Raw genomic sequence first — 22787 nt, forward strand, 5'->3', positions numbered from 1 at the left:
ATAGAGGTTACTACAAATCCTAAATGTCTTTTGTCTTCATTGTCATAACTGGTTTTGATTTCGATTGATTTCTTAGAGTAAGCACCAAGCAAAATCGGTACGGTTGATTAGTAATCAATAAAAAGTGATTTAAGTATATAATTATCAAGGCAAGCATTTGAAATTAGGCCGCCTCCTACCTAACGTGGGAGGGCCGAAATCATGCCGGCGCCTATACTTCGGTGTGGTGCGCTCCATGGCGCTGTACGGTGCACCCATATGGATGGACGCTCTCACCGGACAGAACAAAGCCCTCATAGGTCATAGCGGTGAGGACAATAAGATGTTACCGCACGGCCTCGTGGACAGCGGCGACATTTTTCGCGAGTGATCCACCCTGGGAATTCCAGGCGGAGGTGCTCACAGAAGTGTACCGATTTCGGGTGGAAGCCAGGGCGAGCGACGACCGTCCAGGATCCGTGGAGGTGGGGCGAATCAGGGCTCTAGCCTAACGAGCGTTGATGCGCAGATGGATGGAGGATCTAAGGTCCCCATAAGCAGGCCTGGCGATAGTGGAATCGATCCAATCACACTTGAGTCGCTGGTTAGCTAGAAAAAACTGCACACTTACTTATAGGCTGACGCAGTTGCTTACCGGGCATGGCTGATTCGGGAAGTACCTGCACGGGATAGCGAGACGGGAGGCCTCTTGCCACAAGTGTGCTGTGCCACTGGACACGGCGCACCACACCTTGATGGAGTGCGTGTGGGCCCCAGAGGCATTCCCTAGCGGCAATAGTCGGCGGAGATATCTATAAGTCATTCCTACAACTATGGGAGCGCATACAAATATATGAATTATGATATATAAATTTATATTCATAAATTTCAATCATTGAAGAAATATATTATTATCTGTAAAGAAAACCTACTATAATTTACAAGTACTAGAGTAAAGCAATAGTCGCATCTAGCTTTTAAGTTTTTGTTCAAACAAAATACTTTAATTTTATAATTCATTGTACTTATCTCTGAAATGTGAACGCTGGTCTCTGCTGATTAATATGAAATATTAAGATAAATTTTGTTATAATAAAACTGTAATAGGGTCGTGTGAGTTCATAATAATCAATGTTAAAAGATAAGACGGGGAGGTCATTACTATTGATAATAAAATAAAAATATTATTATTAAAAACACATCATTAAGATTAGATTGATAACCTTGAGTGGATTTTAATAACATTCACTGTTATGGTATATACAGGATTATATTTGTACCGAAACTGAAGATGACATAGGGGATAGTTATTACACTGTATCTTCATTGAAGAAGATAGAAGAGAAAAAGAAAGCTATTCTAAGCTGTCCGTTGATGATAAAAATTCTTTAGGAAATCGTCAATATCATCTAGCATTCATCATCAGTGTCTTATCCATTGTCACGGTGATCAGTTCAAAATTATAGAAGTTGATTTGTTTTGCTGCAACACCGTCTAGAGGCAAGTTTCAATGTAGTAGTATGGTATAAGAATCTTCTCCATTATAAATATGTATGTACGTATGTGTGTAGGTATATACATAGCTTATAACTAGCTGGTTACGGCGACTACGTCGGTTTTAATTCGATGTATTGTTACATTCATTTTTTGATAAATTTATTCAATGATGAATGAATGAATTTAGGCAAAAATAGCTGTTGGGTCGTAAAAACTTCGAGAAGGAGACGCGTAGAAGAGTACAGCCGGACTGTACTCTAAACTTGGTCTTTTCATACATATACATATTGTGGATTATTCGTCACAAAGGCTGGCATCGGATGGAAATTGAGAGCTGAACTGAGTCGAGATGACTTGACCCAGTGGCTAGAACGATCCCGCAGTTTCGCCGATCCCTCGAGGTACGCCATCGCTGCGGTTATGACGAAAATCTAACATAACCCGCCCACAGTGCATAGGTATTTTCTGAAGATTGCCCCTGCAAGGAAAAAAAATGTGATTACAACAAAATTATTTTCAAAGATAAAAAAATACCTAGTACGAGACACTAAGTCACGCATCTTAGCCCATAATGCCGATAGCAATTTCACAAATAGCTTAATTTGTGTTTATAATTCATTTCGTGCTCGTCGGGTTAGGAAATTTCAGAACTGCATGTGCCGGAAATTCTGTCACTTATATCAATTCAGTGTTGGAATAAGTTTCCAAACTTATGCTCAAGAGGAGACTATCCTATCTCAGGGCCCTGCCGTCGCCCAGAATTAGAACATATAAACGCTGCAGCTTATTTTGAGGTATATAATTTATTAATATAGCATCTCACTACATTATATTTATATATATATATTTAAATATTATCTTATATGTAATATTGTACCAAACCTTAGCTTGGTTTTTTAATAAACTTTGATTACTTTTCTTTGTAAATAATTAGTATTTAACGGTTTAACTTGTTCGAATAAATATTTTTTTCTAATAAAAAAAGTCGGAGATGTTTACTTCGAAACAGAAAAATAAAGTATGATCTTAGACCAAATTTTAAAGAATATTCGTTAATGGAATAAGCAAGTGTTGATCTTACCAAATTATTATTTATGTAGTCGTTAAAATTTCTTGGGTAATTGGAGATTCGAGAAATAATAATATAAATATATATAGTATATTATATATAGTATAATTATTGTTTTTTGGATCAACATAATAATACTTCAATTTATAATGAATAATAAATAGAATAATATGCCACTATTCTATATGGTCATGATTTCCTGTGTAGTTATTTTTCAAACGTTATATTTTTAATTGAGTAAATATTGAGCTTCATAAATAAGATAATATTAACTGAACTGAAGAGACAGATATTTCTAATAGCAGAGTACTCGAGCGCTGGATGCTAAATAAAATGCAACACATTTGACGTTTCATAAATTTAAGCTCTATCTATTTTGATTAAGGCCTAAAATATAATTTACGTTTTATAAAATTAAAAGAATAAATAAATAAAACTATTTGTATCTTTGCTTACCGTTACGTGAAGAAATAAATACATTCATAAAATTATACTCCTGGATAAGCAGGGTCTGTACACGGTAATGAAGATGACATCGTTTATTGGTAGTTGTTGCTGCTAGTCGTTAAGTCGTGTCCACTAACAAACATAAAGATCTGCTTATCACAGAATACTTTTTAATAGAAATGGCTTGATTATTCTCTGGCATATTATAGTCAAGGTCGATTTTTGCGTCTGTTCGTTTGCTTGGATGGATGACTGGATTTTGATGCGGCTATTCCCATAAGTTAGGTCGGTTCGTTATTTACTGTACTGTACATAAATTTCATTATTTCGTTAATATGATAAAAACAGGCGTGATGTCAAAAAAAAAAGAATGGCTCGAATGCCTGTGACAATTAGTTTTTTTTTGTATTGCAGGATAAAATTACTTTTACTGTAACCGAAAGTATCTATAGCTTTTAATATAATGTAATTATATGCAAATACCATTTCTGTTTTTTTTTTTCTGTTCTCATTGACGTAACTTTAGAATTACAGTAAACAACCCCACGGCATACACACGGCGTAATAAAAGTGTAAGCGCGACTTCGTGATAAACGGCCTTTTACGATTTGAATACACATGAAATCTAATTAATACCTGTATTAATTCGTAGCATTTATTATAACAAATATTTAGTTGGATGCATATTAAAAGTATTTTTTAGCTTTTAATGTTTCAATTGCTTATACACATATTTTTGGTTGTTTTTTATTTATAGTAAACATTGATTTTTATAAAAAATATAAATAAAAAATTAAACATAAGTATGTAAATTATATACAAGTTAGTCAAGTATTGTTTTGTTTTGTTCAAATATTATGAAGGTCATTCGCATTACTAGATAAGTTCCTTAAATTTACATGTTTTATGATAACCATAACATGACAGTATGACATATATGACGCTTTCGCTCGCGTATGAGAGCGACAGCAGCTATTAAGTCTCTTTTCTGTATCCATGACGACGTGTATGCTATATTTCTCGGTGAACGGTTATGTTGAGTGATATAATATTGTAAGAAACAAATAAACGATTCGTTTTTTCAATTTTCCGCTCAGCGCAACCTTAAGTCGTATACGTTCATTTCACTCTGAAACGCAGTTGATGTGAACTAATGTTGCAAAGCTTTCAACTCCACCCCGGACAATGGCTCATTACAGCTGCAACCGCGATATATTGCCGCGCTAATGATTAAATATCTGAGTTAGTTTACAGTTTCAGCTGAAATGACCCGCTGGATAGAAAGTTTGTCCATAGAACGGGTTAAATTTAAACAAATAATACTTACTGGTTAATCAAATCTTAATGTCAAAAGATTTAATTTAACGGTTACTACTATGATAATGAAGGTGATTATTGGTCGACACAATCCATTTTGTCCTGGTAATTTCGAAAGCCTGGGAGAGTTTGAAGGAATTCATAGATATTGTACAATAAATAATATATTTCATTATAAATTCAAGTAAACACTAAGAAAGTAGTCATCCTTTTTTTTAATGTATAGGCTGCGCTTGACTGATGGAAAGTGAGATATAGCTTAAGATGGAAATGAATGAAGAATATCGACAGACAGGCAACCTTACGACGATGTTCTTAGGTCTGGAGTTTTATGACCAGTGTCTGGTCGCCAATGAGCCTTCTAGCACGATGATCCACTGAATCCAAAGCATCAAGCTGGTCCCATAAATGGCTGCAGAACTCCATACACGATCTGACTTAGGCTTGATATAGAGTCAGCAGCTGTTCCGGTGTGAAGTATTGTTTGACCTTATTGAGAATGCTAATTGTCTAAAAGTGTCGCATCTCGTTCCAATCTGCCGAGTTGTATCACCACACCCGTTCCAGTGGGACCAGAGGCCAGAGGGTGGAAGTTTTAGACCGACCTGATCACACAATGATAAGAAGTGCCCAACGGAGCCGCAACTGACATTGAAAACCGGTCATAGTCGGTAGTCAGCAGAAGGTCCAGACAATTAGGTGTACGACCGTCTACGTCCGGCACCCGGGTTGCTTCATGTACCAGCTGAAAGAGATCTAGGGATATTACGAATTTGAGCTCTCCCGGCGTGGTCCGTGTTCTGGTATGGGAATAGCCAATCTTGGTGGTGAGCCTTGAAATCCCCCAAAAACACCATTTGAGCAGTCGGGTAACGACGTTGGACGGCATCAGCCGTCACGCTGAGATACTCAAACATCCGAGCTATCTCCTGGTCACCACTGTCCGACCTATAGACGCAAGCGCATATAATCTGCTCCAAACCTGTATCCGATACACACCACATTACCAAAAAATCGGGTACCTCCAAGTTTTGGACACGCCGTCAGTAGACATCATTACGAGCGTACATACAAACCCTGGGTTCTGTATGTACGTGGTTTGAAGTTGTACTCAAGTGAATATCCGGGATACTGTAAGTACGCTACATCTGCTGGACTGGTGATTTGTGTCTTCGAGAGAAAGAGCAAGTGTGGCTTGGCGGTCTCAAGGTGGTGGTGGACCGCAAAGAGATTGAGAGATATTTGAGAGATGCACTGAAAAAGAGAGGTGGTGCAGCCCCTGTGAAACTTTCTTCTTTCTGTTTTTATAAATCATTGCGTGTGGGTGTGAATAGGAATGGGAAAATGGAAGTTGTACGAGGTGCCGCATTTTGGACACCGTGACTTTTACCGCAGAGACGGAGATGGTAGATTTAACTGGAGACGCCCGAACCCCCCTGGGAATCGCCACCGGGACCTCTCTCTGGTCGCCAACCAGCACGATGGAAATCCATCCCAGAATTTTTACAAGTTGGCGGGGCAGCCTTCCGTAAATGACGAACCTACTAATTGAGCCCTCTACTAACTACGGTCGGCCAGCGGTGCACCGTGCTTTGGATCCCGCTGCTCTCCAGGTTGAGCTACCCGGCGTCACTGCGACTACGGTCAGAACCTGTCACCAAATGCAGAGCACAACTATACAGACCCAATTCCCCATGGTAAGCTACTGCGAACATTGCACCGAAACACGACGTGATGCGCGACAAGGTGAAACTAGCCGCTCGACAAATCGTTGTAGCGGTGAAGCTTTTTTCGTAGGGTGGTAATGCTAGCTACTGCCAGAGCCTCCCACTTGGAATATGTTGCTCAATTAGCACCACCCAGTGGCCACGTTTAGAGTAATGAGGGATGAAACCTGACTTTGGTGAGACCTACGGACCTGAGCAACTTTCACCCCCAAAAAGAATAAGTGCTACTTCTTTCATCAAAGCTTTACCTACTACAATAGGTAGCTCGGTTTTGGGTGGTTCAGTCATTTTGGAATTCGAATTAATTTATATTCTGTAAAGCAACAACTGTTTATTTGTTAAGTTTGTTATTATAAAAAAAAATGTAATTGCATTTCAGGTTATATCATAACAAGTATATACTATCACTGCGGGAGTATTGAATTACCAATTTAATAACTTCCGACTGCTACTGACTCCCTATTGCTTTTATCTTTCCAGAATTTGTACCTGGAGCTTTGGAATACAGCCGCATTATTTAGCCATTAGATCAACGAAGCAACTGCCTCGTTACAGTGTAACAATGGAATAAATGTGCATGTGTGAATTATGGTATTAAAATGTACGTACATATGTTCGTACATTATTAAAATACAAGTACAGTACAGTAAAAGTAACTACCTGTTAATGTCCCACTGCTGGGCTAAGGCCGCCTCTCCCTTTTGAGGATAAGGTTTGGAGCTTATTCCAACACGCTGCTCCAATGACCTGCTGCAACGTCAAGCACGAGATGAATTATGAACATAAATTAAACATATAAAAATTCAGTGGTGCTTGCCCGGGTTTGAACCCCCCCCCCTTTCGGTAAGTACCTGCACGGAATAGTCAGGCGGGAGGTAACGCCCTCCTGCCACGAGTGTGGTGCGCCTACGGACACGGCATGCCACACTCTGATGGAGTGTGCCGCTTGGGGGCCTCAGCGCCTTTCCCTGGCGACTTTAATTGGCGAAGACCTTTCGCTGCCGAGCGTGATAAATGCCATGCTTGGTAGCGAAAGGTGCTGGATGGAGATGGTCTCCTTCTGCGAAAATGTCATGTCGCAGAAGGAGGCCGCGGAGCGGGAGCGCGAGGAGAGTGCCTCCGCTGACCCGCTTCGTCGAAGAAGACCGGGGAGAAGACGCCGGCGCTATGCGCATCTTCTCCTCCCGCCGTGAGTGTCGCCGGGGCCAGAGGGTCTCTGTAACCCGAGTACCCCCTAGGATTTGGAGGCCCGCAGAAGCGGGCCAACCGTCGGGACGGCACGGTAGTATGCGCAAGCGATCCCGTGACGTCCCCCGACAAGATGGAGTGGGTACCGCTGGTTTTTAGTGGGTATTCCGGCGCCTTCAGCGCCGGTGAGTCCCACATACCCCCCCACCTTATGTGGGGGAAACACATAAATGTGTTTTTCCAGCGAGAAAAAAAAGGGTTTGAACCCCCGATCATCGGTTAAGATTCACGCGTTCTAACCACTAGGCTATCTCGACTTTATTTTTTATTTAATTGACCTCGAATGTTCAATTACTAATAAGTTATCAGTATACATTAATAATAATCGGTTCGAATTAAATATATATTATATCATAACACATAAACATCAATAGATATAACGATACTTCCACAAAATAAATAAAATTGTACAAAAAAAGTATATACTTCAACTCTCTAAGCAAACAAATACGATTTATTGTATCTATCAAAGTATTTCAAAGCAAGAGCACCTTGTCGTTTCGCTACTTAAAATATTCACGTTTTTGAAATATTTTTAAGGCGCTCTCTGGTCTGAAATAAGTGTTGACCCACTTTTTTAAATGTCTCCTCGTTTGCTTTTTTGAGTTTTTACGTTCCGGGCGATGTGTTTGCTGTTTATTCTCATGGAGTCAATGCTCCGTTGAATTTAGAGATACTAATATTTTCCTTTTCAACATTAAACTTTAAAATTTAGCAATTATAAATTCAGGAGTATAATAATAGTTAAAAAAAGACTAAAAGTGAATGAATTCATATTTTATATAAAACAAAGTACAACAGATTAAAAAACAACGTTCTATATTAAAATCTTTACCGTTTTAATATTAAACTTCAACGATAGGCTTTGCTCCTTCTATCAACCATGCAGTGCCACTGTTCGCCTTCTCAAATACATCCACTGCAGCTTTACCAACCGAGTCCACTTTCTGCCAAAGCTGCTTCTTAATAAACACACCGAAGTCCTTGCCTAAGCCCTGATCATCCCAGGTCTTGGGTTCCGCAGTTAGTTTCGTTTCAGTAAATCCTGGGCAAATACCAAGGACCCTTATACCTGATCTATTGAAATTATAGGCGTGTCCCAATGATTTCGTGAAGCCCATCACGGCAAACTTCGAAGCTTGATATATCGGCAAATATTGATCGACTCGGAAACCATAAATTGAAGCCAAGTTGATGATAGTACCTCCTTTGCCCTTTTTGTCAGTTCTCATGTGCTCCCAAAACTTCATAGACCATTCAATCAAAGCCCAAACGTTGATATCAATCGTTTTCTTTCCGAGTTGATCATTTAATATTCCAGCATTGTTTATTAGCACATCAACTGTTTTGTATGTGTCGATGATTTTGTTAGATACGGGTTCCAAATCTTTTGTGACGTCGCATTTCATGAAAACAGCCCTGTTAGCACCATGTTTAGTGCATAGGCTTTTCGCTGCTTCTGTTCCTTGTCTTTCATCGATATCTAGTAGGACGGTAACCTTGGCACCTTTCTGTAGATATCTATCGGCGATTTCAAAACCGATGCCGACCGCACCACCGGTGATAACAACAACTTTATTTTTTAATTCCCTCGCCATGTTAACGTTACGATCTGCAACTTAAGATTGAGTTCTTATAACAGAAACTGGCTATAAATGTAGTTGATAGAGTGCCAAAGGTCTTGATGCATATATGTCAAGATAAATAAATTGTGTTTATTTTAATCGCCGCGGCAATATTTACTCATAACGTAACTATTTGTAAATACAACGCTGAACTGCAAATAACAATTATTACTAATTGAATATGTTAACATTATCATGTAAATTTTACAAATGAGATGATCATACAATAAAGCTTAAGCGCTTACAATGGTTGGTGTGGTAAGATTTATTCAACTTATTATTTTAAACTTCTAAAGGGCAGGCGGTTGATGTAACAAATCAATTCATATTTGTCTTACAACTTAGCGCCATCCGGAGGATCGTTTTATTTGTCAGATTATAATGAGTCGCTTCAATGATGTAAATGCTCATTGTGGTTTCACACGCGTCAAATGTTACTATTCCACTCCCGTGGATTGTAAGCTGTAGCGTGATGATATGTAGTAATCTTTCATAATACATAAATATGAAATGAATAATAATAATAAAATGATTGAAATTTTAGAACCTATATAGGTTATCTTCATAATTACAAATGTTGCGGTTTGTTTCCCTTTTTCATAATTAATTTTGGTAATACTAATCGAATATGGGTTAGTATTTTTTTCCATTTCCATATATAATATTGTATTATTTACAGTAACAGCCTGTAAATGTCCCACTGCTGGGCTAAGGCCTCCTCTCCCTTTTTTATGAGAAGGTTTGGAGCTTATTCCACCACGCTGCTCCAATGCGGGTTGGTGGAACACACATGTGGCAGAATTTCGATGAAATTAGACACATGTAGGTTTCCTCACGATGTTTTCCTTCACCGAAAAGCACGAGATGAATTATAACAGAAATTAAGCACATGAAAATTCAGAGGTGCTTGCCCGGGTTTGAACCCACGTTCATCGGTTAAGATTCACGCGTTCTTACCACTGGGCCATCTCGACTTAAATGTACTTAATACTTATTTGTATTATTTAAAAAAAGAAAATAGATGTAAACCTTAATAATTTAGATAATTTTTTTAATTTAGAATTATTTTCTTAATGACTATAACTTACTTACTTACTGACTTATGTATAAAAATGTCTTCGCAAATAATGTATTATTTTAGAACAAATTCGACTACCATACAAATTAGTGTTTAACCTTAAAAGATAGATAAATTTTGGTTCAAACCATTTAGGTCACTATAAAATACATAAAGTCAAACTACAGGTATCACTGTAAGTTCATTGATGAAAAAAACCAGACTAACATTTCATGCATCTTACTTTAAAATCACACTAACAACCATTTATTCTTCACCTATACTTACACGAGAGCGAAGTCGTAGGCAATAGCTCGTTAAATATGTAATAATCAGTTAAGCCGTTTCTAAGATTAGCGTGCACAAACGCACAGAAAAACAGACAAAAATTCTAACAGTTTGGGTTCTGTTGCGTAAAGGCCCCCCGATAATAGTTTTACTCGTATATCTTCCAGGTACAGACAGCGATCAATTACATTTTTATTAAGTTTATAAATATAGACTTACCTTTTTGAGCAAACACTTGTGTACCACAATATCTCCCGCACAATTTTCACGTCTCCGTTGAGAATGTCTGCCATGGGCAAAATCGCTGATCATCATATGTATCTCAAGGGGTGTGACAACAAGATTAACATAATGATGTTACATAAATATGGCTTGTGTATCTGTTTCTCTTATAATTAATACATTGTTTTTGATAGAGTCTTGACGATCTTGAACCTGACGTCATGCATGTAACATGTTACAATTATAATGAGCTCTTTAATAGGGGTTATCTCAATAAGCAAGTTGCATGATGCAAAAGCATATTACTTGCATTTATTTATGAGAGCGGATTGTCCTTGGCCTTATAATCAAACGTAAAGTCAAATTATATCTAAATATTTAACAATATGTACATATAGTTTGACTTTTCATAGCGTTGTTGGACACTGGTTAACGAATATAACGATCGTGTCGAGCTTGCATAGTTAATTGCAGTATTATATAATATTTTTATAACATGTTTATAATATTTTTATAATATGTTTATACAATATTTTTGACGTGCTATTTATCCACTACATATGTACAAATATATAAGCGCCGAGATGGCCCCGTAGTTAGAACACCTGAATGTTAATCACTGAGTTTTTGTGTTTTTTAACTTATGTGTTAATAATATTTTCTGTCGCATCATTGCGGATAAGTGGCTTAAGGATTCTTGCCGGTCATGGTTTACGAATGGAGAGAAAGGTGTTAATGAGCGTGAAGTAAGGCGTAAAAAAGGAGGAGAGTTAAGTAGGAGAGCGTGATACTACGACATAAAAAGGGCACATAAACGAAGTTTGAAGGGTTTGTGTAGTGGGTCTGTATATGTGGTACGCATTGGATTCCTGAAGCTTGGTAGAGTAACCTGACTGAATTTCCCTGTGAGAGGATATTTCCCTTTTACTTCCATTTGAAGAAGACAAGGGATTGATTGACCTGCCTTTTCGTTATTGGGGTTCTTAGCCTAGGTGTTACTGTAGCAGGCATGATCATGGTAAGGTTAGTTTTTGGCGAATAATCAAGTCTGGAATTCCAAATCACCCTCTTTTTTGAAGTAAGGCGTGAAAAAGTAGGAGAGTTAAGTAGGAGAGCGTGATACTACGACATAAAAAGGGCACATAAACGAAGTTTGAAGGGTTTGTGTCGTGGGGTTTTTGGTAAAATATTTTTTTTTTCATGACAAAGCTGGCAACGGTAGTATTATGAATATTAATCATTTGTCATGAAAAGCATTTCTAAATCGTATTTTAAAACCTAGTCTGTAATTGACATGAATTGCGCCTCAACGTTGAAATTATGTTAGTATTCTTGTCGCTATTCAACGCAGCCATGATTTGTATATATTAATTATTTAAGTTCGCAATATAATAATATTAATAAAGTTTATGAGGACTTAAAATCTACTTGAATAAAACGCACTTAAAATAATATTTCATAGATAACACACGCCAACTACTTCTCTATGTAAAATTGTTATTATATGCACACATTTGTACACGCTTAAGCTATTTGAGGCATAAAAAAATTTACAACCTTATATGTTTAATATGTCCAGAAGGTGGATCTACCAGTTATCTGTCCGATAGCTGGTTGGAATCACTACGGGTACGCGACCCCGGACTGCTCTAGCTACTAGTGTCACACTCCTGTATCTCCCGTGATCACAGTATCCTCACCCCTCTCCTTGATACGCTGTTTCCCAAAATTATCCCAGGGGCACGCCCTTGCTCCCACGTCTCACGTCCCAACGGCAGAGACGTCAACACCGAGTCTCTAAAAAAGAAGGAAAACTAATATTAAACCCGGAGCGGTGCCTCCGTTTAGGCGTAAGCCAGTCACCTGCGGCCAAACCAGCACCACACGTATTGACTCGTCATTCCTGCGGATCCTGCTGGGGAGGAGGAGAGGGTGGCATGGGTACTGGGCAAGCCCGGGTTGCCATAAAGTCGCCTTCCCCAGGCGTAGCAGCATCCATGGAGAGAACACTTCGCTCACCTGTCTTGCAGGTGGAAAACAACACGGAGAGTGGCTTTTTCCCCCGCCCATCTGGGGGTGCATACACTTGTCGGAAGTGCGGCCGAAGGATTCTCTCTCGCATTGATCTTTTCAGTCACGAACGCAAGTGCCTTCGTGATGCCGCTTATATCATCTGTCAAAGATGCAGAGGCCTATATATATATAACATTAAACATATATAATATAATTAAACATATTTAATGTTTCGCATATGCTATTATTGCACTGTTGTTAGTGTTTAATTATTGTTCTTATCTATTCTCAGTGATTCCTTCTTGCCAACTCTTACTTTTATTAATAATATTATTAATAAAAAGAAATTGTGTTTGTCAGTTTGTTCTACTTTAGCGACAATTTAAGACTAAACATTTCATAATATGATCAATTAAAAATAATAATTAAGAGGATTAATGAAATATATTATTTTAGGTTAGGAGACAACGAAGATTGAGAGAACTATTTATTGGGCTTAAATAAATAAACAATGTACAAACATTTAAAGATTAATAATAAGGTAATGAATTAAGAAAAAATATTACTCAACTTAATAAAAAAAGAGTTTATTACTCATCAATTTACAAGGTATGATAAAAACATACTCTTATGAAACCGTGAACTGGCTGACATGACTAAATATTTTAATTGACTATTCTGATTTAATAGACCATCATTCAGTCATTTGCCCTCCCGGCAAATATAAAAAAAAAAATTGATTGATATTTAAACATCTATCCTTTCAGCCGGTCTAGCCCCTTCCACAAGCCAGGCAGTGCCACTATCAGCTTTTCTGAATATTTCCACCGTACCATCACCGATATCCTTAGGTTCCTGCCAATCATAAGACTTCACGTCTTCAAGGAATACGTCTAAAATTTTGTCTTCCCACACATTTAGATTTTTAGCCATACTTGTACGTGTTATTCCTGGACACAAAGTAACCACACGCACGCCCCATTTTTTGAAATTAGTCTCATGTCCTATTGATTTCGAGAAACCGAGCACCGCGTACTTTGAAGCATGGTAGAACGGTACGTGAGCTGTTATCCTGTAACTATAAATCGAAGACACATTTATAATGGTACCACCTCGACCACCTTTATCTAATCTCATATTCTCGTAAAACTTCATCGTCCACTCCATCAGGGCTATTGCATTAATATTCATCGTTTTCTTAATGTTCTTCTCGTCCTGAACACCAGCGTTGTTTATAAGGATGTCTATATATTTGTGATTATTTATAATTTTTTCATATACATCATTCAAATCGTTTAAAACATTGCATCTGTAGAAAGTTGCTCTATCATCTCCGTATTTGTCTTTCAGAATTTTCAACGCTTCTTTTCCTTTTTGTTCATTTAAATCTAGGATAATCGCTAGTTTTGCTCCTTGTTCTAGAAAACTATTGACCATAGCTAGCCCTAAGCCCTCCGCTGAGCCAGTTACTGCAACAATTTTTCCCTTCACCTCTCGATCCATGTTGACCGTATTAAAGACAACAACGTACTGATGTGTAAAGTTAAATATCGTTTTTTATATACGCTATCGACACGAGTGAGAGTGATAAAAATCATGATCATATTTTTTTGTGGACTATTTGTCTTTTTTACAATTTTATTGTTGATATTTGGTTAATTTTATTTGTTGAAAATAGCTAAGATTATATGAACGTTAGTATTAAAAATATATTTAATTGATTTTATTATATTTGAAGTAATTGTGTAACCTATTTTGGTTTTGGTTGTATATGATATAATACTTATTGTTATCATTTATGTATGAAAACTGTTAGTTTATCAAATTAGTAAAAAATAATATGAAAATTTCAAATATTACATTATATAATTAAAAATTAAAGAAAATTTATATAAATATGTAATAAATATATTTTTCTCAAAAATGTAGAGCGCAAATAAAAAATAAATATATGTGGAATTTTTCCATCCCAGATAAAAACATCGGAATTTTTTGTCAATTCTTTTGTATCATTACATATAAATTTAGACTAAAAACTCTATTATTAAAATATAAGTATTTGAATCAGTAAATATTTTAAATAGTTCTTTAAAAAAAAAGATTATTTGATCTGATAATAGTGTAGTTCTAACAAAAAGTTTAATGTTTGTCATCTGTCTCATTCAGCAAACTCAGATATATGTTTGTCATATATCTGAGTTTGCTGAATTTATTTTTATATGATTTTTTGATTTTAGTATAAAATAGTTGTTTGTTTTGTTTATGTTTTTTATATCAACATTTAGTTTTGCAAAAAGAAAATTAAGTTAAACAACTGATGCTATTGATATTTTTTAAATTGTTTACCTTTTGAGCTATTTTATTATTTCTTTATGCTATTTCATATCTTTTATAGTTACACTTGCTTCACGAATCAAATCTTTAAGATGCGGTGGTTCAAAATAATTAGAAACGTGGCTCGAAGCGTTTGAACGGCCACCTGCGATTTCAATATGGTAACATTAGCGTTTGAAAGAAAGCACAATAGCACGTTTCTATATTAAGCATCGTGACGTGGCGTACAGTTAAGGACGCTGTAAAATGCATTTATAGAAGACCTACTTCTGAAAGTGACAGTAGAGGATTTATTCTCATATGATTATGTACAAGCCTCATCATTTGAGTTTTTTAAGTGCTACCAAATGCTTGCATTTATTTATGAGAACGGATTGTCCTTGGCTAATATATAATCAAACGTAAAGTCAAATTATACCTAAATATTTAACAATATGTACATATAGTTTGACTTTTCATAGCGTGGTTGGACACTGGTTAACGAATATAACGATCGTGTTAAGCTTACATAGTTAATTGCTAGTATACAATATTTTTGTCGTGTAATTTATCCACTACATATGTACAAATATATTAGCGCCGAGATGGCCCAGTAGTTAGAACACCAGAATGTTAATCACTGAGTTTTTGTGTTTTTGAACTTCTGTGTTAATAATATTTTCCGTCGCAACATTGCGTATAAGTTAGTAAATAAAGGTTTAAGGACTCTTGCCGGTGATGGTTTACGAATGGAGAGAAAGGTGTTAATGAGCGTGAAGTAAGGCTTAAAAAAGGAGGAGAGTTAAGTAGGAGAGCGTGATACTACGACATAAAAAGGGCACATAAACGAAGTTTGAAGGGTTTGTGTAGTGGGTCTGTATATGTGGTACGCATTGGATTCCTGAAGCTTGGTAGAGTAACCTGACTGAATTTCCCTGTGAGAGGATATTTCCCTTTTACTTCCATTTGAAAAAGACAAGGGATTGATTGACCTGCCTTTTCGTTATTGGGGTTCATAGCCTAGGTGTTACTGTAGCAGGCATGATCATGGTAAGGTTAGTTTTTGGCGAATAATCAAGTCTGGAATTCCAAATCACCCTCTTTTTTCGTAATACTTATACTATATAGTAGACAAATCCTTTAAAAAACACGAACGGAACTGGTATTGTTTCTTGTTTGTTTTTATATATATTATTATATTTTATATAAATATTTTTGAAGATATAATAACAATAAAAGTTATCAAGTTTATTTACATAACTACCGTACTATATCGTACGTATACCGTACTACAGTTTAATACTACACGTATTTATAAAAATACTAATTTAGACTTTTTTTTTATATAATATATACTTTGTTAATAGCTTTACTAAAGCGATATCCATTGGAATTTGACGTAGCTATGAATTATTATTTATTTATTTTAAGTAAGTACACCATCGACTAATAACTAAATACTGATTATATTAGGTTCATATTATCTTAATATGTAAGATATAAGATTAAAGACTAGACTATATGCATTTGCATATTTAGTCCATTCTCGGTGGTAGAGCTTTGTGCAAGCCCGTCAGGGTAGTTACCACCCATTCATCAGATATTCTTCCGCTAAACAGCAATACATAGTATTGTTGCGTTCCGGTTTGAAGGATGAGTGAGCCAGTGTAACTACAGGCACAAGGGACATAACAACTTCGTATCAAAAAGCTTGGACTCACGACTTGTTACAGATTGACTCTATAAATTGAGAACAACTCCGCATTGCCAGAGTTGTTCTCGCGTAAGCTTAAAGAAAAGTTTAAAAGCATTTTCAAACAAGCCCAGGCATAAAACTTTTGTGTTACATTGAGGGTTTTTAACGCGATGACAGAGCTTTCGACTGAAGCCAATAACATTCTATTGGCCCGACCTGGGAATTGTAATCAGGACCTCCGGGTCTGCGGCCTTATATCTAGCTACTAGACCAACGGGGTAGTAGACGCTAACGTTTTGCCAAAGGCAGATAATTTTTAAATTCATTTGTTGCTGGCGTGTACTGATTGTGATCATAATTATGATAATATTATTATTTATTTACACTTAACTGTCAATATAAATATTTAATATATAAGAATAACTCACTGACTGATCAACGCACAGTCTAAATCACTAGGGCTCCATGCAATTGCAGTAGGTGAGCAAATTTAACCCCTAAGGATATATATATTGATAATGGTAGTTTACTTAAAAGGTAAAACACTAATATTATATATCAAATGTGTATCTTACTAAAAATTACCAGCCTTACTAAAAATGGCTGGTTAAGTTTAAATTATTTTTATCTTCGAAGTAGAAGCAAATATTTCGATCTTTGTGTCGTACATAAAATATTTAATTACAAAGTGCGGCGAACTTCCTGATCGCATATCGTTATCAGTTCTCGTAGATATCCCCAATATGATTGATTGATTGATATGATTAAGTTATTTTCTTTATAAATATATTTTAAATATTACATAAATATTTTTCTTTATAGAGATTGTCTGGAAGATATCAGTGTACGTGATAAAGCCGCCTTTACATACTAAATGTTCTACTTGTTATTATATGTTTGTAAATATCACTAAATAAAAAATAAAAAATTTGTTTTTCGTATATTATGTGTAAATTACAGATAAAGTTATTCTGTAAATGCCCCACTGCTGGGCTAAAGCTTCTACGTTTGAGTAGGAAGAAGGTTAGGAGCCTATTCCACGATGCTGCTTCAATGTTGTTTGATGGATACACACGTGGCACAATTTCGTTGAAATTAGACACATGCAGATTTCACTATGTTTCCTTCACCGTCGAGCTCGTGATAAATTATAAACAAAAATTAAGCACATAAAATTTCATTAGTGCTTGCTTGAATTTGAACCCGCAATCATCGGAAAGGTCATTAATTTAAATAAAATCATGACATACAAATCTGTTATTTTTATAATTGTGAAGTTTGTATATTGTTTATGTACCTTTTTTAAAAAAAATAAAAAAAATATGTATGTTCAAATATATCTGTCTGAGATTAATAGACGTCGACACTGTTTGAATCTAATGAAACTTGGTTATAAAAGTTTTTAAATTGTTCACTTTGTTAACTTTTATATCATATAACAAATCTCAATGACAAATGGTATATACCAATGGTATATTGAACGCGGAGAATATTTTTGCTCAACTCGTATTGGGTAAAAGTCAACAAACAAATGTTATTGCAATGCAATGCATACAGGTCAAGTAAAAAAAGTAAAGTAACAGCCTGTTAATGTCCCACTGCTGGGCTAAGGCCTCCTTTCCCTTTTGAGGAGAAGGTTTGGAGATTATTTCACTACGCTGCTCCAATTCGGGTTGGTAGAATACACATGTGGCATAATTCCAATGAAATTAGACATATGCAGGTTTCCTCACGATGTTTTCCTTCACCGTCAAGCACGAGATGAATTATAAACACAAATTAAGCACATGGAAATTCAGTGTTGCTTGAATGGTTTGAACCCACGATCATCGGTTAAGATTCTAAGCGTTCTAACCACTAGGCCTTCTCGGCTATTATATACAGGTCATTGAATAGTATACAAATGTGTGTTCAGTTTGTTAATTGTTATCTAAATACTACTTATCTGATTATTATTTTAATAGTGATATGATATAATAGTTTCATATTTGCATAGAATTTTGTATAGATATGACCTGGAAGAAATATAATAATATAAATAATGAAGAAAATGTTAATATATTTTTTTCATGACAAAGCTGGCAACAGTAGTATTATGAATATTAATCATTTGTCATGAAAAGCATTTCTAAATCGTATTTTAAAACCTAGTCTGCAATTGAAATGAATTGCGCTTCAACGTTGAAATGATGTAAGTATTCTTGTCGCTATTCAACGCAGCCATGATTGTTTGTAATAATTTTAAGTTCGCAATATAATAATATTAATAAAGTTTACGAGGACTTAATATCTACTTGAATTAAACCTACTGCAAATAATATTTCATAGATAGCACACGCCAACTACTTCTCTACGTAAAATTGTTATTACACGCACACATTTGTACACGCTTACGCTATCTGAGGCATAAAAAAATGTACAACCTTATATGTTTAATATATTGTATATGCTATAATTGCACTGTTGTTAGTGTTTAATTATTGTTCTTATCAATTCTCAGTGATTCCTTTTTGCCTACTCTTACTTATGTTGATAAAAGGAAATTGTGTTAGTTAGTTTGTTCTACTATAGCGACAATTAATAAATAAACATTACATTATATGATCAATTGAAAAATAATAATTAAGATGGTTAATAAAATATAGGTTATGAGACAACGAAATTGGGAGATCAATTTATTGGGCTTAAATAAATAAACAATGTGCAAACATTTAAAGATTTAATAATAAGGTAATGAATTAAGAAAAAATATTACTTAACTTTATAAAAAGTGAGTTTAAAACTCATCAATTTACAAAAGTATGATATAAACATACTCTTATGAAATCATGAACTGACTTATATGACTAAATATTTTAATTGACTATTCTGCCTTAATTGACTGATATTTAAGCGTCTATCCTTACAGCCGGTCTAGCCCCTTCCACAAGCCAGGCAGTGCCACTATCAGCTTTTCTGAATATTTCCACCGTACCATCACCGATATCCTTAGGTTCCTGCCAATCATAAGACTTCACGTCTTCAAGGAATACGTCTAAAGTTTCGTCTTCCCACACATTTGGATTATTAGCCATACTTGTACGTGTAAGTCCTGGACACAGAGTAATCACACGCACGCCCCCTTTTTTAAAATTATTCTCATGTCCTATCGATTTCGAGAAACCGAGCACCGCGTACTTTGAAGCATGGTAGAACGGTATGTGAGCTGTTATCCTGTAACCATAAATCGAAGACACATTTATAATGGCACCACCTCGACCACCTTTATCTAATCTCATGTTGTCGTAAAACTTCATCGTCCATTCCATCACAGCTATTGCATTTATATTCATCGTTTTCTTAATGTTCTTCTCGTCCAGAACACCAGCGTTGTTTATAAGGATGTCTATATATTTGTGATTATTTATAATTTTTTCATATACATCATTCAAATCGTTTAAAACATTGCATTTGTAGAAAACTACTCTATCATCTCCGTATTTGTCTTTCAGAGTTTTCAACGCTTCTTTTCCTTTTTGTTCATTTAAATCTAGGATAATCGCTAGTTTTGCTCCTTGCTCTAGAAAACTATTGACCATAGCTAGCCCTAAGCCCTGCGCTGAGCCAGTTACTGCAACAATTTTTCCCTTCACCTCTCGATCCATGTTGACTGTGTTAAAAACAACAACGTACTGATGTTTAATGTTTGATATCGTTTTTTATATACGCTATCAACTCTAGTGAGAGTGATAAAAACCATGATCATATTTTTCTGTGGACTATTTGTCTTTTTTACAATTTTAATATTGATATTTGGTTAATTTTATTTGTTGAAAATAGCCAAGATTATATGAACGTATTAAAACTATATTTAATTGAGTTTATTATATTTGAAATAATTGTGTAACCTATTTTGGTTTTGGTTGTATATGATATAATACTTATTGTTATCATTTATGTATGAAAACTGTTAGTTTATTAAATTAGTAAAAAATAATATGGCAATTTCAAATATTACATTATATAATTAAAAATTAAAGAAAATTTATATAAATATATAATAAATATATTTTTCTCAAAAATGTAGAGCGCAAATAAAAAATAAATATATGTGGAGTTTTTCCATCCGAGATAAAAACATCGGAATTTTTTGTCAATTCTTTTGTATCATTACATATAACCTTAGATTAAAAAAATTATAATTAAAATATAAGTATTTGAATCAGTAAATATTTTAATTAGTTCTTTAAAAAAACAGAGATTATTTAATTTGATAATAGTTTAGTTCTAACAAAAAGTTTAATGTTTGTCCTCTGTATATCTAGAATCTGAGTTTGCTGAATTTATTTTTAAATGATTTTGTTGATTTTAGTATAAAATAGTTGTTTGTTTTGTTTATGTTTTTTTTTATATCAACATTTAGTTTTGCAAAAAGAAAATTAAGTTAAACAACTGATGCTATTGATATTTTTTAAATTGTTTACCTTTTGAGCTGTTTATTATCTGTTATTTATTCATGCTATTTCATATCTTTTAGACTTACACTTGCTTTACGAATACGCAATATGTCGTATGTAAAAAAATGATCTTTTATATAATATGTCTAATACAGATATTGAAATCTGACTTCTATTCATGCTTAAGGAAAGTAAAATATTTTTATTTGTTTGTCCACACAAAAGGTCAGTCATTAAGATAATATTGAAACGTTTAGGCATAATAAAATAAATATATATTCCATTCTAAAATATATTACAATATATTGCTTAAGTAAACAAGGATCACCTAACAATGAGCGGCCTTGCTTAAATGGTAGGACAAATTAAATAGGAGCAACCATACACTATTGAACAATGTATTATTTTGAGAAACCATCAAACAGACTGCTTTAATCTATTATTACGGGTATTCATGTTTTTGGATTCAATAAATTTAACCTTCCACGTATCAATTTGCAAACACCAAACCAAAAACCAAACCGTAGATTTCGATTAGGTTACTATTCTTAGGTAAGCCAATCAAATTTGTTTATGTAGTCGTTATTCAATCATTTACTTCTAAGGAACTTATGTATACAATGAGATCAGATTACTAGTAATTTTCCTTGATAATTAATTACCGAATGGAAGCTGTAATAAGTTCTGACTATTTATAGGATAATAGCATAAATTATTCAATATGCATGCAACGATCATGCTTTGAAATGTAATTATTTAGATTTTATTGTTACGGAATAGCTTCGTGAGATGCAGAATATTATGATTACCGATTTCATGAAAGAAAATTTACTTGGAAAATATAAAATTTTTACTATATTTTTTATAGTCTAGAACATGTCTAGACTATAAAAAAATTAGTATTTCGTATAATCTCTGTAATTCTTACTTATAGTATACAATAATTTATACAACAGGACTTAAATATATGTATATGAGTGAGAATAAAAAAACAATCTAATAATTTACTGATAGTTTTGAAAAGTAATTTAATTTACATCTGACCTGACTTTTTCGTTAGTTTTCGTCATCATTTCTAAGACAAGCTTAACACTTAACTGAAGAGAAAAATCAGGATAATTAGTAGTTCCATGAAAACAGACTTGTTTTCTTATAAAAATAACTCGTAATGCAATACAAATCAATTATTTTTAACATTCAATTTGAGCTGAACTAAATTTAAAATATTTAACCTGTTTCAGTGTTCTAGCGTCGATTCAATGTAACAAAACGTATAGCCTCCAAATATACCAATATTCCATTTTTGGACAAAACAAAGACCTATTATGTTGAGGGAAACTTTAATCTAATCCATTATCCATGCATTACCTACGCTGTTCCATTGTCGTTTGGTGAAAGTTTTCGTACAATGTTTGCTTTCACAACAGATTCCGAAATGCAAAAAATAAATTCAGCAGTTCAAAATCCGCCTATAACAAATTTACATACAATACAATGAAAGAAAATGCTTTCAAGATAATTTTAAAAGTTTTACGTGGTTAGGGTTTTTTGCAAATCCGTCTGGGTATGTGCTACCCACTCATCACGTATTCTACCGCTAAACTGCTATACCTAGTATCATTTCGATTTAAGTAAGACGGTGTAACTACAGGCACAAGGGAACATAGCATTTTGATTCCGAATGATGTAAGAGATGGTTAATATTTCTTGTAGTGGAAAATTTCAATGAGCAGTGATGACTACTCACCATCAGATGGTCTATTTGCCAGTCTATCTACATATAAGAAATAAAAAAAAAACTTTTTGTAGACATCCTAAAAATTTGGATTTATCTTAAGGAAATACACCATATG

The 22787-nt window shown here is 34.8% G+C and overlaps 4 protein-coding genes across 6 annotated transcripts in view; 1 reads left to right on the plus strand and 3 right to left on the minus strand.

The window, feature by feature from the left end:
- The window catches only part of LOC126770530 (sodium-independent sulfate anion transporter-like), a 292448-nt gene that overhangs the window by 218219 nt on the left and 51442 nt on the right, over positions 1-22787 (plus strand). The gene's annotated exons all lie outside the window — the stretch shown is intronic.
- LOC126770640 (15-hydroxyprostaglandin dehydrogenase [NAD(+)]-like) lies at positions 8046-8921 on the minus strand. The gene has a single exon (XM_050490147.1). The coding sequence runs from the start codon at positions 8880-8882 to the stop codon at positions 8130-8132; it is 753 nt and encodes a 250-aa protein (XP_050346104.1). The 5' UTR covers positions 8883-8921; the 3' UTR covers positions 8046-8129.
- LOC126770639 (15-hydroxyprostaglandin dehydrogenase [NAD(+)]-like) lies at positions 13056-20223 on the minus strand. 2 transcript variants are annotated; one of them, XM_050490146.1, is made up of 2 exons: positions 20131-20223; positions 13056-13980 (listed from the first exon to the last, which is right to left on the minus strand). In XM_050490146.1, the coding sequence occupies exons 1-2, from the start codon at positions 20140-20142 to the stop codon at positions 13237-13239; spliced, it is 756 nt and encodes a 251-aa protein (XP_050346103.1). In that variant the 5' UTR covers positions 20143-20223; the 3' UTR covers positions 13056-13236. The 2 variants fall into 2 exon arrangements, with proteins under 2 accessions (XP_050346103.1, XP_050346102.1); XM_050490145.1 differs by lacking the exon at positions 20131-20223 and having other exon boundaries at positions 13056-14004.
- On the minus strand, positions 19203-20180 carry LOC126770638 (15-hydroxyprostaglandin dehydrogenase [NAD(+)]-like). The gene has a single exon (XM_050490144.1). It carries the CDS (start codon positions 20140-20142, stop codon positions 19387-19389), a length of 756 nt encoding a protein of 251 aa, XP_050346101.1. The 5' UTR covers positions 20143-20180; the 3' UTR covers positions 19203-19386.

The sequence above is a fragment of the Nymphalis io genome, chromosome 9, assembly GCF_905147045.1.
Source record: "Nymphalis io chromosome 9, ilAglIoxx1.1, whole genome shotgun sequence".
Lineage (NCBI taxonomy): Eukaryota > Metazoa > Arthropoda > Insecta > Lepidoptera > Nymphalidae > Nymphalis > Nymphalis io.